The sequence below is a fragment of the Penaeus chinensis genome, chromosome 3 (genome assembly GCF_019202785.1).
Source record: "Penaeus chinensis breed Huanghai No. 1 chromosome 3, ASM1920278v2, whole genome shotgun sequence".
Lineage (NCBI taxonomy): Eukaryota > Metazoa > Arthropoda > Malacostraca > Decapoda > Penaeidae > Penaeus > Penaeus chinensis.
The window spans coordinates 3,503,823-3,519,728 of NC_061821.1; the positions used below are offsets into that span (position 1 = coordinate 3,503,823).

Here is a 15,906-nt window from a genome sequence, read left to right on the forward strand (position 1 = left end):
TGTGCCCTAGGAGGCGGGGCCAGCCAGTGGTCAGCCAATTGCCATGCAAGACCTGGGTAGGAAATAGCCAATAGCGTGGCAGTGTTGCTGTTCTGAACCGCTCTCTCGCTCATTAATCAGAAAACAACATCAGTTGGACTGTTTAGTTTGAGAATCATCAGTAGAGGCGGCAGTCGTTGTGGGATTGGAATTGGTCCGTGTGGGAAGGATAAGACACTCCCCCGGCGGAGAATCCCCCACTCCTGCCTTCTCCCCCACAGCCCACTAGGCCCTTCCCTCCTCCCCCCTTCGCAGCAGTGCCTGAGTGGTGCCCTCGCCCCCTCCTCCTCCAACTCCTCCTCCTCCTCCTCCTCTCGCACACTGGCTCACTGTCCCTCCGCGACCAGGGTTTACGCACCAGTAGACCTGGCAACCCCCACGTGGAGGTTTCGCGCGCTGGTCAGCCAGTCGTCCTCGAGGCTTGGCTCTCAGCAGCACCACCTGTGTTCCAGTGGCTCTCCAGCACGGCGACCCCCTAAAGGACTCCGTTCTCCTCCTCTTCGGCCCCGCTGGCTTGCCCTCCCCCTCGCCCTGGACGCTGCCCTGCCCCCCTTTGCCCCCTCTCCCGTCCACGCCCCGTTCTGCTTCCCCTCTCCCCCAGCATGCACTCAGGCCGTCGGCGCTCTGACCTGCGTGATCATCCTGGAGGTGCGCTCGGCGAGGTGCTCGTGTAACGGATCCCGACGGACAACACGCGCGGTGCTGCCCAGTTCTTAGTTAATGTAGTCCGCTTCGACGCTAACATAGGGAATAGAAAGCTAGTGTAAGCAAGCATCTACGATACAGGAATATATTACGTACTAAACATACGTACGGCGTAAGCAGTGTTACTAATATCATAGTGTAAGTCAAGATATATATATGAAGATAAATATATATGGTATAGTTACATAATATATATATAAATAAAGTATACATAGATATATTAGAACATAATCCAAAGTTATCTAAAAGTGCCAAGTGCAGTGTTAATGATAGTGCAGGCCAGCCAGTGAAGTGCAATGCCTGTCGCCCAGTACCCCTACCCCGTAACGGGCGCTCACCCGAGCTACGGAGGCTACAACGACTTCGGCGTCAGGGCGCCCACCGCCCATCACGACGGAGTCCACCCCGAATGCCACAGCCGGATGCCCCTCCCGCACGCGCAGGACGGGGGCAGCCTGGCGCCTCCGAAGGAAAGGGCCCCCTCCGCCGCCGACTTTTCCAGGTACCACATGATGGGTCCTCCTGACGGGGGCCACGAGGCGAACAGGGGCCCCGTGGCGGGCTCGCATAACGGGGCGGCGCACATGTCGCATTTCGCGGGCCCCCACGCCGGCGTGGGAATCAGGGCCGCGCACCTGAGCGAACAGGTGGCCTACTCCTCCTACATGGCATCACCCTTGGACAACCAAGGGGGGTACGCTGAGCCCCGCAGGCAGGGCTACCCCGTACCACAGCAATACTCGGGCTACGAGCACCCGCATCCAGGGGAGCCACCCGGGGCGGGCTTCGAAAGGCGGCTGTACCCGCGACCGCTGTCCAGCTTGCAGGAGCCGCAGCACCACCAGGCGCCGCCCTACGACGATTTCAGGGCCGTGCCCGCCAGCGGGGGCTACCTGCGCTACCTGAGCCGGGAGCACCTCTCCCCGCCGGCGTCGTCGGCAACGGCGAGCTGCCTCTCGGAAGCACACGGCTGCCCTCCGGCCGTCACCACCAAGGTTGAGCCCGACGCCGAGTGGTGGCACGAGGGCGACCTCCTGGACCGCTTCCAGCAGGTCCGACTCCAGGCCGACGACGCACCGGGCCGCGAGCGAACCACGCCGCGGCGGAGGCGAAGGTACAGCCAAGCTTTCTTTTGTGTTGGAAGTCGGAGAGAGAGAGAGAGAGAGAGAGAGAGAGAGAGAGAGAGAGAGAGAGAGAGAGAGAGAGAGAGAGAGAGAGAGAGAGAGAGAGAGGGGGGGAGAGAGAGAGAGAGATCGTCTTTTTGGCGACCTTGACGAACAAGCCAGCGATGGGCGATGTCCAGGAGGACAATTGTGGCCCTTGGCGTGATGATCTCGTTTCGTGCATGAGAATTCTTTCTCAGTTATTTATTTTATATATTTTATATATTACGAGAGAGGAAAAAAGACAGACTCAGACTCGGATAAAATCTCGAGTGAGTGAAAGAGAGAGCCCGGCGAGGGGGGGGGGGGGGGGAAACGCGAGAGAGCGAGCGAGTGTCTGACTATAAAATCACTCTGTCTAAAGGAAGATGTCCAGATCTAGACATAAAGTGGTCGTCACCTTGCCACAAAAGCGAATATGAAAGGAAAATTGGGCGACTGTCTCTCTCTCTCTCTCTCTCTCTCTCTCTCTCTCTCTCTCTCTCTCTCTCTCTCTCTCTCTCTCTCTCTCTCTCTCTCTCTCTCTCTCTCTCTTTTATTTATTTCTCTTTCATTCTCTCTTCCCTCTTTTTTTTCTCTCTCTCTCACATCTCTCTCTCGTCTCTTTCTCTCTTGATCTTTCGCTTTTTTCTTTGTCTATCACTCTGTCTGTCTGGCATATGATCTCGAAACAACACCGCTATGATGTTGTATGACAAGCACACGTCAGGCTACAAGATCTGATCTTAAATTAGATAAGAAATGCAATACAAGTTTAGTTCAGTATCTGTTGATTAAGGTTTAACGCCAAGCACAAATGTAGTAAAAGAGGTTGGTGGCGTATATGTGGAGAGGAAGTAGAATTATACAGTATATGTATGTTTATATGTGTGTCGTAAGTATTTGTTTACACAGATGGATGTTGTGCATTGTTTTTTTGACTCTAGGTAGTTCAGGAGGGTTTAGATGCGACGTTAATATGCCAGTAGCGAAAAGGGTTTATTTTGCTGTTTGTGCACGATATGTAATTATTTTCTCTCTTCCGTTTGGTATCGCATGGATAGCCAATAGATGTTTTATCTTGGAAGAGGAAAGTATTATAAAATTTGTGATTGTTTATCTCAGGTTATAAGACGGTAGATAACGGAGTACTACTTTACTACGCAGTAAGCCGTTCATTCAAACATCTTCCTCAGTTTCTCCGTTGTTAACAAAGAAAAAAAAGCATAAGATTCAGATAGATAAAGTAAGGCATAAATTTAAAGTCAAGAAAATGGAGTCTGAAATTAAGGTCGATGGAATGAAGTATGAAGTTCAGTGCTGTAGTATGAAGATCTGATAGATAGCGTTAATTTGATATATGTAAAAAATAACAAAAAAACAGGTCTTTAAAAAAAATGATTTGTTTTTTTCAGGGATGTATACAATAATATCAGATGATTGGATTTAGACAGATGATTTTTAATATTCATAAATCAAGGTAAGACGAAACTAAAAAAGAAGAAGAAAAGAACAAAATCTAACAAAATGTAAACTTTACTCAAAACGATTACTCAGACCTTGGGGACTAACTTAGAGAAAAAGTAATTTCAGAGTCCTTTAGGGCCGTTGAAGGACCTGAATTGAGTTGGGGGGTGCCCAGGGAAACTTAACGTGCGCGGACACAATGCGTTGAAAGTATAATGCGAAGTCCTTGGGGAGAGAGGGATCGAGGAGCTTGGCGTCCTCACTGGTCCTGGGCTTGGTTGGGTCTGATGCCGACCTCCTTCGATCTCCGGGGAGAGGTCAGCTTCGAGGGGTCGCGCGTGGGTCTTGCCTTGGTCACGTGGTCGTGGCGTGGGTCTGGCTGGGTCAGCGGCGTGGGTTGGCGCTGTTTTGAACTGGCCCTGGGGTTGGTCTCCGGCCACATGTCTGGGAGAGGTTCAAGCCATGGCTTCCAGAGATTAGTGTGTGCTTGGGCCGTGCTTGGTGCCGTGGTCTTTGTACGTAATAGGCTAATGAAAAAAAGTATATATATACATATATATACACATAAATATTTATATATTAGCAATGTAGTAGAATTAGTAGGATAGGAGGAGGGCCATATTTCTATCTTCGTCTAGAAATGGCAGTGGACGCCGAGTCCTTAGATTTTCCCGGAATTTATTTCAAAATCGATGAAAATTAGTTTTTAGGGTCGACTTCTCACATTTAGAAAGAAAAAGGGAGAGAAGGTTAGACGGGTTAGAGGAACCCCATCTTTTCATTTGGCTTCACCCACTGATTGGCCAGTCATAGCTTCGTTCCGTACCCCGTGTAGTTAATGCTTGTTACCCACTATTTCCTAACTGATGTCAAAGAGGTAAGGGGGTAAGGGAAATGCAAAGGTGACTACAATGAAATGAAAATGGTCACTGGAAGGAAAAAATGGTCAGTGGAAGAAAGGGTTGAGAAAAAAATATGTCAAATTGTCTGTAGGTAATCGAAGATATAATGCTGATAAGAGAGACATGTCAAATAATCCACTGTTGATAACTGTTACCCATTAAACTAATTAATAGGTTTTGTTTGCTACGTTATCTTATTTGTTTTTAGGTAAAACAAAAAAAAAATGATGATAATGTGTCAGATTTTTTTGGAGGCCAGACCTCTGTGTAGTTGAATTATTTTTATTGTTGTTGTTATGATTATTGTTGCTATTATTATTATTATGTTATCATATTATCATCATCATCACCATCATCAAAATTATTATCATCAGTATTATTATAATCATCATTATTGTTATTGTTATTTTTATCTATTTTGTATTATTATTATTTGTTATCACCATTATCATCATCAGTTATTTTGTTTTCTTATTTTTTTTAAAGGGTATCATTTGGCAAGATAAGGTTCTAAAGAGTTCCAAGGTACAAGGAACGTTTAACCATCATCAACCAAATACGTGCCTCTTGACTGCTCTTGACATGCCAGTGCTACTTGGGATTATGTTGGCAGTAGTCAGACCAGTCGATGAAAATGAGAACATCCCTATTTTTTTTATCATTTGCATATTCAAAATGTATAGGTAAAGGTTGCGCTTGTTATCGTTATAGTGCACCTGATTTATACTGAAGAGTACAGTAAATAAGCAAACACGCGCACGAACATATATCTAATATATTATTATTATTATTATTATTGTAATTGTTATTGGTATTGTTATTATTATCATTATTATTATTATTTATATTATTATTATTATTGTTGTAATTGTTATTATTATTATTACTATTACTATTACTATTACTATTACTATTACTATTACTATTACGAACACTGTTGCTACTATTACTCTATATATACATTTTGTTCTATAAATTTGCTGTAACTTCACCCTAGTCTCTCTCTCTCTCTCTCTCTCTCTCTCTCTCTCTCTCTCTCTCTCTCTCTCTCTCTCTCTCTCTCTCTCTCTCTCTCTCTCTCTCTCTCTCTTCTCTTTCTCTTTTTCTGTTGCTTTTTCTCCTCCTGCTCCTCACGCCCTTAACTCGAAGTGAATTAGATAAACACACAGTCGGGGCGGAAAATGAAGACGATAATACCAAATTATGATTTCTTATGTATGATTTCTTCACTTACAGGTAGATGGTATTGATAAACTTAATTGCCCTGAAAACGGGTATGGGAGGAGCGATTGAAGTTTGTTTTTTTTAATGAAAAAAACGGGGAGTTTTTGGGAGCAAAAACTTGTCCCAACCTCGATTCGTGTGTCTGTGGGTTATTTTCTTTATTTTTCGGTCGTTTATTTAAAGATCGTTCGCAAGAAGTGTCCGGAGTAGATGGAATGGCGAAGTTAATGGGTGTCTTGCGTCGACGTCCTGTCATGCCACGTTATGCCACTCTTGACAAAGGGGCGGTGTGTGTGTGTTTGGGAGGGGGGGGAGGGTGAGGTTTGGGGTTGTCAGGGCTGCCAAGGGCCCTTGACAGCTTCTATCTATTGCAGTAGATCCCGGGCTTTTTTGCTCTCGTTACGCAATTCGATGTGGCGTGGAAAGTGCGTCGCCCCTTTTCGCAAATTGTTGTCGGTGTATATATTTATTTTTAAAGGTTTGGGTGTTTTAGAAAAAAAAAAAAAAAAAAAAAACGAAGAAAAAAACAAAGACAGGTTGTGTTTGTGTTTGTGTCGAAGTACTTGTTTCTGTGATTTGTGCATTGTTTTGCGCAGTTGCGTTGTGTGTATTGTTTTTTGCCTTTCAAGTCTCTCGGTTGCCACTTTTTTTTTTTTTCCCTTTTTACCCTTACCCTATTTTGCCCTATTACCCCGTAGGTAATAGGGCTCCAGGTTAGGGTTGATATTCGTGTAGTTGTTAAAATGACGTATTATGTATAAGTGGTTCCGTCATCACCATCATCGTCATTATTATTAGCACCAGCATCATGTCATCATCATCATAAAAAAATTTTGTTTGGATCAAGTTTTTTTTTTCGTCTTTCGAGTGCAAAGTGGTCGAGTAGCTTGTGATGAAGCTTCTGTATTTACCTTATATATTTAAAATTGCCGGTGTTGGTGTCTCTCCTCCCTTCAGTCATGTCGTAGTGATGCTGGTGCTATTTTTGCCACTTCCACAACTTAAGTTATTATTATTATTATTATTATTATTATTATTATTATTATTATTATTATCATTATTATTATTATTATAACTATTATTATTATAATTATTATTATTATTATTATTATTATTATTATTATTATTATTATTATTATTATTATCTCTTATTTCTATTGTTGTTGTTGTTGTTGTTGTTACTATTACGACCACTACTATAACTGCTACTTCTTCTGCTTCTACATCTTCTACCACAACCACTCACGTCACCACCTCCGCCACTGCTATTACCACCACCGAAACCATTGTTATCGTTATAGATATTATTATTGGTATTGTTGTTGCTATTATTATTATTATTATTATTATTATTATTATTATTGTTATTATTATTATTATTAGATATTATTATTGTTTTTATTATTTTTTATTATTATTGTTAGTATTTTATTATCATTGTTATTATTATTATTATTATTATTATTATTATTATTATTATTATTATTATTATTATTGTTTGTATTATTATCTCTTATTACTATTGTTAATGTTATTATAACTATCATTATTATTGTTATTACAATTAATATTATCATTATTATTATTACTTTTATACTGTTAGTATTATTTTTCATTATTATTATTATTATTATTATTATTATTATTATTATTATTATTATTGACAAAAAATACCAAAAATGTCAGTCAAGACCTCACTGATCCCATCTCTATAAAAACTTTATAAATAACATCACGCCATTATCGATAATAAGCACTGAAATACGCCGTGCATACTCGGGACGCCTCGATGGAATCTGCCTCCCGCTCTCCCGGTGTATCCCGCGCTCTGCCAGCATCCTTGTCTGCATCCGCGAGGTCGTAGGTGTGTGTGTGTGTGTGTGTGTGTGTGTGTGTGTCTTTGTCTGTGTCTGTGTGTGTGTGTGTCTTTGTCTGTGTCTGTGTCTGTGTTTGTGTTTGTGTTTGTGGGTGAGGGAGAGATAGAGGGATATATATATATATATATAATATATATTTATATATATATTTAGATATATATTTATATTTATATTTATATATATATTTATAAATATATATTTATAAATATAAATAGAGAGAGCGAGAGCGAGAGCGAGAGAGAGAGAGGGAGAGGGTAGAGAGATAGAGAGGGAGGATAGAGAGAGAGGATAGAGAGAGAGGGGGGGGGGTAGAGAGAGAGAGAGATAGAGATAGAGATAGAGATAGAAAGAGAAGAGGGAGGAGAGAGGAGAGAGCGTGTAATCCTCTTCATAATCGCGTGACGCCCTTTTTGGATATCCTTACGCTGAGGATGGACCCTTATAGACGTGGGCGTGGGCGTAGGCGTGGGCGTGGGCGTAGGCGTGGACGTGGGCGTAGGCGTAGACGTGGGCGTAGGCGTAGGCGTGGGCGTAGGCGTAGGGGAAATTAGGCTGAGGTCCCATCGGCTTTTTTTTATTCGGGGCGGGCGGCTGCAGGGTCCAACCGCGCCCCTCCCTCGCCCGCTGACGTGTGGGGTTGACGCTTCGATCTATTTATAGGGCGTCGGTTAATTAATGAGCTGAGCGAGTCGCATTCTTTTCGTTCGATTCGTTAGGTAAGCCTATGGCGGTTTTTGTCCCTTCTTGTTCAAAAGATAAATGAATAAATGAAGTGTCAGTCCCTGGCAGGTTACATTGAATATTACTATAACTTAATAATAATAATAATGATAATAATAATAATAACAATAATAATGATAATAATGATAGTAATAATAGTAATACTATAGTAGTGATAATAACAATAATAATAACAACAACAATAATAATAACAATAATAATAACAATAATAATGATAATAGTGATAATAATGATAATGATAATGATATTGGTAATAGTAGCATTAATGATAATGATAACGATAATGCTATTGGTAATAATGATAATGATGATGATAATCATTATCATCATCATCATAATAATGATACTACTACTAATAATAATGATGATAATTTACTATAATTTTCTTAGCTGAACCAGTTTAATTCACATTGAAATTGGTCTGTCGTTGGGAAAATATAAAGAATTGGAGAGAGAAAGAGAGGGAGGGGGAGAGGGAGAGGGAGAGGGAGAGGGAGAGGGAGAGGGAGAGGGAGAGGGAGGGAGAGAGGGAGGGAGAGAGGGAGGGAGGGAGGGAGAGAGGGAGGGAGGGAGGGGAGAGAGGGAGGGAGGGAGAGGGAGAGAGAGGAGGAGAGAGGGAGAGAGGGAGAGAGGGGAGAGAGGGAGAGAGGGAGAGAGGGAGAGAGAGAGAGAGGGAGAGAGGGAGAGAGAGAGAGAGAGGAGAGAGAGGAGAGAGAGAGAGAGAGAGAGAGAGAGAGAGAGAGAGAGAGAGAGAGAGAGAGAGAGAGAGAGAGAGAGAGAGAGAGAGAGAGGAGAGAGAGGGAGAGAGGGAGAGAGAGAGAGAGAGGGAGAGAGAGAGAGAGAGAGGAGAGAGAGAGAGAGAGAGAGAGAGAGAGAGAGAGAGAGAGAGAGAGAGAGAGAGAGAGAGAGAGAGAGAGAGAGAGAGAGAGAGAGAGAGAGAGAGAGAGAGAGAGAGAGAGAGAGAGAGAGAGGTGTAATAGGAGGAAGATAGAAAGAGGTTTGCGATAGGGGTATAAGAAAAGGTTAAATTTGAGTTTGAAAGAAAGAAAAAGATAAATTTGAGAGGAAGAAGGAAAATGGGAAACGGGAGACAGAATCAATGAGGGATGTGGTAAAAAGAAACAAAGAAAGAGGGATATGAGAGAAACAAAGATTTTGAATAGGGAAGAGGAATAAAGAAGGAAGAATATAACAGAAAAAAAATAGATATAGGGATGAGAGAAAGAAAGAAAGAAAGAAAATGAGGAAAAAAGGAGGCGAGAGAAATAAAGAAAAATACAGAAGGAAGAAAAATAAGAAAGAAAGAGGAAAGGAGGCTAGAGAAATAAAGATATATAGAGACAGAAAGAGGGAGGAAGGAGGCGAGGGAGGGGAATAAAGAAATAAAGAGACGAGAGAGGAGACGAGAGAAACAAAGAAAGAATGAGACAGAAAGAGGGAGGAAGGAGACGAGAGAAACAAAGAAAGAATGAGACAGAAAGAGGGAGGAAGGAGGCGAGAGAAACAAAGAAAGAGGGAGAGAAAGAGGGAAGAAGGAGGCGAGAGAAATAAGGAAAAAGACAGAAAGAGGGAGGAAGGAAGAGAAATGTAGAAAGAAAGAGACAGAAAGAGGGAGGAAGGAAGAGAAATATAGAAAACAAGAGACAGAAAGAGGGAGGAAGGAGGCGAGAGAAACAAATAAAGAGAGAGAGAGAGAAAGAGGGAAGAAGGAGGCGATAGAAATAAATAAAGAAAGAGACAGAAAGGTGGAGAAATGAGACGAGAATAACAAAGAAAGATAGAGAGAAAGAGGGAAGAAAGAGGCGAGAGAAATAAAGAAAAAGACAAAAAGAGGGAGGAAGGAAGAGAAATAAAAAAAACAGGGAGAGGGAAGAAGGAGGCGAGAGAAACAAAGAAAGACAAAGACAGAACGAGGGAGGAAGGAGGCGAGATAAACAAAGAAAGAAGAGACAAAAAGAGGGAGGAAGAAGGCGAGAGAAACAAAGAAAGAAACAGAAAGAGGGAGGAAGGAGACTAGAGATACAAAGAAAGAGCGAGAAAGGGGGAAGAAGGAGGCGAGAGAAACAGAGAAAGAAAGAGACAGAAAGAGGGTAGAAGGAGGCGAGAGATACAAAGAAAGAGCGAGAAAGGGGGAAGAAGGAGGCTAGAGAAACAAATAAAGAAAGAGACAGAAAGAGGGAGGAAGGAGACGAGAGAAACCAAGAAAGAGCGAGAAAGGGGGTAGAAGGAGGCGAGAGAAACAAAGAAAGAAAGAGACAGAAAGAGGGAGGAAGGAGACTAGAGATACAAAGAAAGAACGAGAAAGGGGGTAGAAGGAGGCGAGAGAAACCAAGAAAGAAAGAGACAGAACGAGGGAGGAAGGAGACGAGAGAAACAAAGAAAGAGCGAGAAAGGGGAAAGAAGGAGGCGGGAGAAACCAAGAAAGAAAGAGACAGAGCGAGGGAGGAAGGAGGCGGAGGGGAAGAAGTGGCCCCGGCGGGAGAGGAACAAGGGCGGCGCTCAGCCCGGGCACCGGAAGCGGTCAACCCTACACCGCTCGTCTCTGCGCCTCTGTTATCAGGGGCGCTGGCTGCGTCAACACCGCTCGGCCGTCCCTCGCGGCTCTTTTCTCTTTCTCTGCGCCTCGCGTTGCTTGGCGGTCTGTCTGTGGGCGTGTTTGGGTTCGTCTGTCTGGTTCTGTCGTTATGTTTCTGTCTCTGTCTTTCTCTGTCTCTGTCTATCTCTGTCTATCTCTTTCTCTGTCTTTGTCTCTGTCATTCTCTGTCTCTGTCTTTCTCTGTCTCTGTCTTTCTCTGTCTCTGTCTTTCTCTGTCTCTGTCTTTCTCTGTCTCTGTCTTTCTCTGTCTCTCTCTCTCTCTCTCTCTCTCTCTCTCTCTCTCTCTCTCTCTCTCTCTCTCTCTCTCTCTCTCTCTCTCTCTCTCTCTCTCTCTCTCTCTCTCTCTCTCTCTCCCTCTCTTTCTCTCTCTCTCTCTCTCTCTCTCTCTCTCTCTCTCTCTCTCTCTCTCTCTCTCTCTCTCTCTCTCTCTCTCTCTCTCTCTCTTTCTTTCCCCCCACCTCCCTCTCTCCCCCTCTCTTCCTCCCCCCCTTGGTATCTCTCTCCCTCGGTCTCTCACTTTCTTTCTCTTGTTAAATTTTCCTTTCATCTCATCTCTCTTTTCTTTGTTCTTTCTTTCTTTTTTGTTTCTCTTACTTTTCTTCCTGATTTTCCTCATTCCTTCCATCACCATCCGTCTTCCCTCTCCTTGCAGTGTTCAACCGCTCGTTGCAACTCCCATTTGTTTTCTCTGGCCGGCCGCTGCACCCTCCTTGTAGCTGGTCAGGCTTGTCCATCATTAATTAATCTGCGGGACATGGGCGCTCCTGTGCTTCTCGGAGAGGACTGCTTGCGTCTGTGTATTTCTTTTTCTTTTGTCTCCTGTCTCCTGTCTCTTTTTTTGCGATGCTCTCTTGTTGGTCTCTCTGTCTTTCTTTCTTTTTTGCTTGCTCTTTTTTGTTGTTCTCTTTTTTTTTTCTTCTCTTCTCTTCCCTTTTTTTCTTTTCTCTTCTCTCCTCTTCTCTTCTCTTCTCTACTCTACTCTACTCTACTCTCTCCCCCTCCCTCTCCCTCTCCCTCTCCCTCTACCTCTCCCTCTCCCCCTCCCTCTCCCCCTCCCCCTCCCTCTACCTCTACCTCTCCCTCTCCCTCTCGTGTCGTCGAGGGTCAGTCTGCGCCAGAAAACTCTTATTCAGAGTGCGTATTGAATATCCCGGGGCGCGGGGCATCACCTTGGGGAGTGCCAGGCTCGCATCGATAGTGGGAGTACTGGCCAGTTGGCACTCCGCTTAATCTTTAAAAAAAAAAGCGGGTGTCTTGAATTCATCACTGTGTTTTTACCTTGGGATCTAGATCGGTCAGTATACATATTTTTTTTCGGTTATGGTGGTTGACTTGGGACCTGGAAGTAATTTTTTTTTATGTGGGCTGCTGTGGCGATTTACCTGACACCTGGAAGTTATTTTTATTTCTTTTTCATTTTCTTTTCTTTTCTACTGCATTTTCTTTTAATTTCATATATATATATATATATATATATATATTTTTTTTTTTTTTTTTCCCTTTCCTTGCCTGAGACCTGGAAGTCACTTTTTTTCTTTTTCATTTTCTTTTCTTTTCTACTGCATTTTCTTTTTTCTTTTCTTTTTTTTTCTTTGTTTGCTTCTTTTTTTTTCCTTCTTTGCGACCTGGAACTGACTAAGGTCTGTTAATCGATCGGCGATTGACCTTGGAACCTGGAAGTCAATAAGGTCTTCACGAGGGACTTACTATGCTGTATTACGGACGCTGTATCAAGGCCAGAGAGGCTGTGTGACTGGTATTGAAGGCATAATGTCTTTCTCACAGGGGGGGGAGGGGGGAGCTGCTTAGTTTTCTTTGCTTCCATTCTTTTTTCGTCCTTTCTTTCATTCTTTCGTTCGTTATTTCTTTCTTCCTTTCTTTCGTTCTTTCTTTCCTTTCTTCCTTTCTTTCTTTCATTCCTTCTTTCGTTTGTTCTTTCTTTCTTCCTTTCTTTCTTTCTTTCTTTCATTCCTTCTTTCGTTTGTTCTTTCTTTCTTTCTTTCTTTCATTCATTCTTTCTTTCGTTTGTTCTTTCTTTCTTTCTTTCTTTCTTCATTCTGTATTCCATAAAATGATGGGTTATAGGAGTTTATTTGAAGGAGAGAAAAGAACGGCGCAGATTAAGCGTCAAAGATAGGAAAGCAAAGGAAACTAGAACGAATGGTGTAGAAGGAAAGGAAACGGGGAAAAGTGGAAAACAAAGAAAAGGGATCAAAACAAAACAAAGCAGACGAAAAAAAACAAAATAAAACAAACGCAAAAAAAAAAAAAAATGCGGAAGGATTATACAAAAAGGCTAAACAAAATACTAAACGAATGGTCGCGGAAATCCTTGGAAATGGTCGATTGTATATCCTTTCCTGAGTTGATAATGACCTTGGTGTTATAAGTTCCCGATTTATTAAGAATTGCGTTGAAAAATAGGCTTAGGAGAGAAATGCATTCAAAGGTTTGTTAAGACGGGGTGGTGCCGTTTTAATCTTTTGATTTCGAATTTCTCCAAATATAACAAATCTGTGCATCTATTCTCTTTCTCTCTCTCTCTCTCTCTCTCTCTCTCTCTCTCTCTCTCTCTCTCTCTCTCTGTCTCTGTCTCTGTCTGTCTGTCTGTCTGTCTGTCTGTCTGTCGAGGAGGGGGATAAAAACTTTCTCTCGACGGGCTTGGACCATTTTCTTCCCAAGAAAAAATTTAGAAGTCCGAAAACTTCCCAAAAAACATTCTTCCATAATTCAGAAAAATAAGTTAAAATTCGGTAGTCCTTCGAATATCTCAAGATGCTCTTATTTTTTTTTATTATTATTATTTTTTTAATACGTGTTCCGGTATCAATAAACGGGTGAGGGAGCAAAGGGAACCGGAAGAGGAACAAGGGGCTTGGCATGGATCCGGCAGTCGATCGGATTGGGACTAAATATTCGGTTATAGCTTAAGAACGAACGCTCTTTTTCTGTTGTTCTCTCTTTTTTTTTTTTTTTTTTCTCTTCTCTTCCCTTTTTTTCTTTTCTCTTCTCTCGTCTTCTCTACTCTACTCTACTCTACTCTCTCCCTCTCCTTCTCCCTCTCCCTCTCCCCCTCCCCTAATGAAGGACAGATGTAGCTTCATTAGCCGCTAGTATAAGCGAAATGTTTTGACAGGTGTGTGTGTGTGTGTGTGTGTGTGTGTGTGTGTGTGTGTGTGTGTGTGTGTGTGTGTGTGTGTGTGTGTGTGTGTGTGTGTGTGTGTATTTGTATCTATGTATGTGTATATTCGGCTGTATGGTTATGATACTTGCAAATTAAAACGGCTTAGAATTCTCTGGTATTTCATCGCTCCTTGTCTACTACGAAACTATGAAACTCCAACAGCGTCAGAGATCGGCGATTCCCCAGAATATCCGTGTCGTAAACCGAAGATTCAACGAAGCTTGGGATTGTAATTCAGCAAACCTTCTAGCGACAAATTCTCTTGCGTGAATATGCAAAGAGGGTTTTCAAGAACACCCTTCGATACACTTTTTTTTTGTATTTATTTCATCCGTCACGTTCCTTGTTTTGCATTTGTAAACACTTGTCTTGTAAATCCGATTTGTGTAAAGGGAAATAGAGTAGCTTAAGAGTTATACATTTAAGAGTTCAAGATTCTAAGCCGCCTGAATCGCAGCCAAACACGCGTTGGGTTGAAAATATACACACATTTGCGCACATTGGGTATTAGGTACGATTGTCCCTTAGTTCGACGCTTGTTTCGAGTGCACTCAAAAGCTGGCGAACCAAACAGCACGTGGTCGAGGAGATTCCAAGTAAAGTCTTTACGGGGTAGAGTTTATAAGTTTACATTGTGGCGGGCATGTCGGTCACGGACACGGAAACGGATATCGCAATGAAATGACGCGGCTGGCAAATGCGAGGGGAAAAAAAAGGTTAATTAGAGAAAAGAAATTATAAAAATATGTGGCACGGAGTAAAGGGATATTTTATGATATGACGTGGCTGTCAAATCTGAGAAGAAAAAAAATAATGGATATATGAATAATTAGTTACATGAGGGACGGACTTAAAAAGGGGACACCTTACGAAATGACGTGGCTGACAGATCTGAGAAGACAAAAAAAAAGGTACATAAATGAAAAAAAAAAAAATGTAGGACGGATTAACAGACCTGAGAAGAAAAAAAAAAAGATTAATAAATAAAAAAATGTAGGAAGGACTAACAAACCTGAGAAGAAGAAAAAAAAAAAAGATAAATAAATAAAAATATGTAGGAAGGACAAACGAACCTGAGAAGAAAAAAAAAAAAAGATAAATAAATAAAAACAAGTATGACTAAAGTGATATCTTACGAAATGACGTGGCTGGCAGATCTGAGAAAAACAATAATAACGTGGCGCTGTGGTACCTTAATGGCGGTTTTCTGGTTGGGGTTGGTGGTGATGGCACAACCCCGTTCGCCGGTTGTCGATTTGTGCATAACCTGGGGATGGGGTTTGCGGGAGAGTGTGGGATGAGAGTGTGGGATGCTGTGGTTAGAGTAGGTTCGTTCAGTTTGCGAGCAGGTCTACGGCGGTGGTGTTTAAGTAACTTAAACGTGCATGGATGTACACTTATAGCTATACCTATATATAGATCCATGCATACATGCATCCACACATACATATGCATAATCACACACGCACACACATACGCGCACACATACGCACATGCACACACACACACACACATGCACACACGCATGCACACACGCACACACACGCACGCACATACGCACGCACACACACACGCACACACACACGCACACACACTTTATTCGTATTGTCGTGTCGTCCTGTGTGTATCCATGTATATTGTAATTCTTTATGTTATAGAGTATTAGTTGCCTTATTCCATTCCTGGCATCGGCAATAAAGGGTAGCAAGATGTCGGGAGGCAGGAAGGAAGGAAGACGAAGGGAGACAAAGAAAGATAAAGATAAAGAAAGTTGAAGAAAACAGACGCGATCAGCTATGTGTGTGGGTGTGTATGTATGTATGTATTTATGTATGTTTAATGTGTGAGTAGACAGTGACAGGCAGATAGACAGAAAAAAGGGGGGGATGAGAAGGGAGACTAGAGAGAGGCGCCCTTGTGGCTGATTCCTCATCCTTCCCTGGCAGTCCTTTGAAAAGTGGGGATATATTACTCTACCTTGCGGATTGCCGAGGTGGAGGATTAGGAGGTGGATTGGGAGGTGGATTAG

General features: G+C 42.5%; 1 protein-coding gene across 1 annotated transcript in view; it reads left to right on the forward strand.

Annotated features, from left to right (window-relative positions):
* The first annotated feature begins 353 nt into the window (after window positions 1-353).
* Window positions 354-15,906, forward strand: part of LOC125038562 — a 114,700-nt gene continuing 99,147 nt past the window's right edge. Inside the window, exon 1 of the mRNA XM_047632095.1 lies at window positions 354-1,858. Within this exon, the coding sequence (XP_047488051.1) occupies window positions 1,041-1,858 (818 nt within the window). The 5' untranslated portion in view covers window positions 354-1,040. The remainder of the gene's footprint in view (window positions 1,859-15,906) is intronic.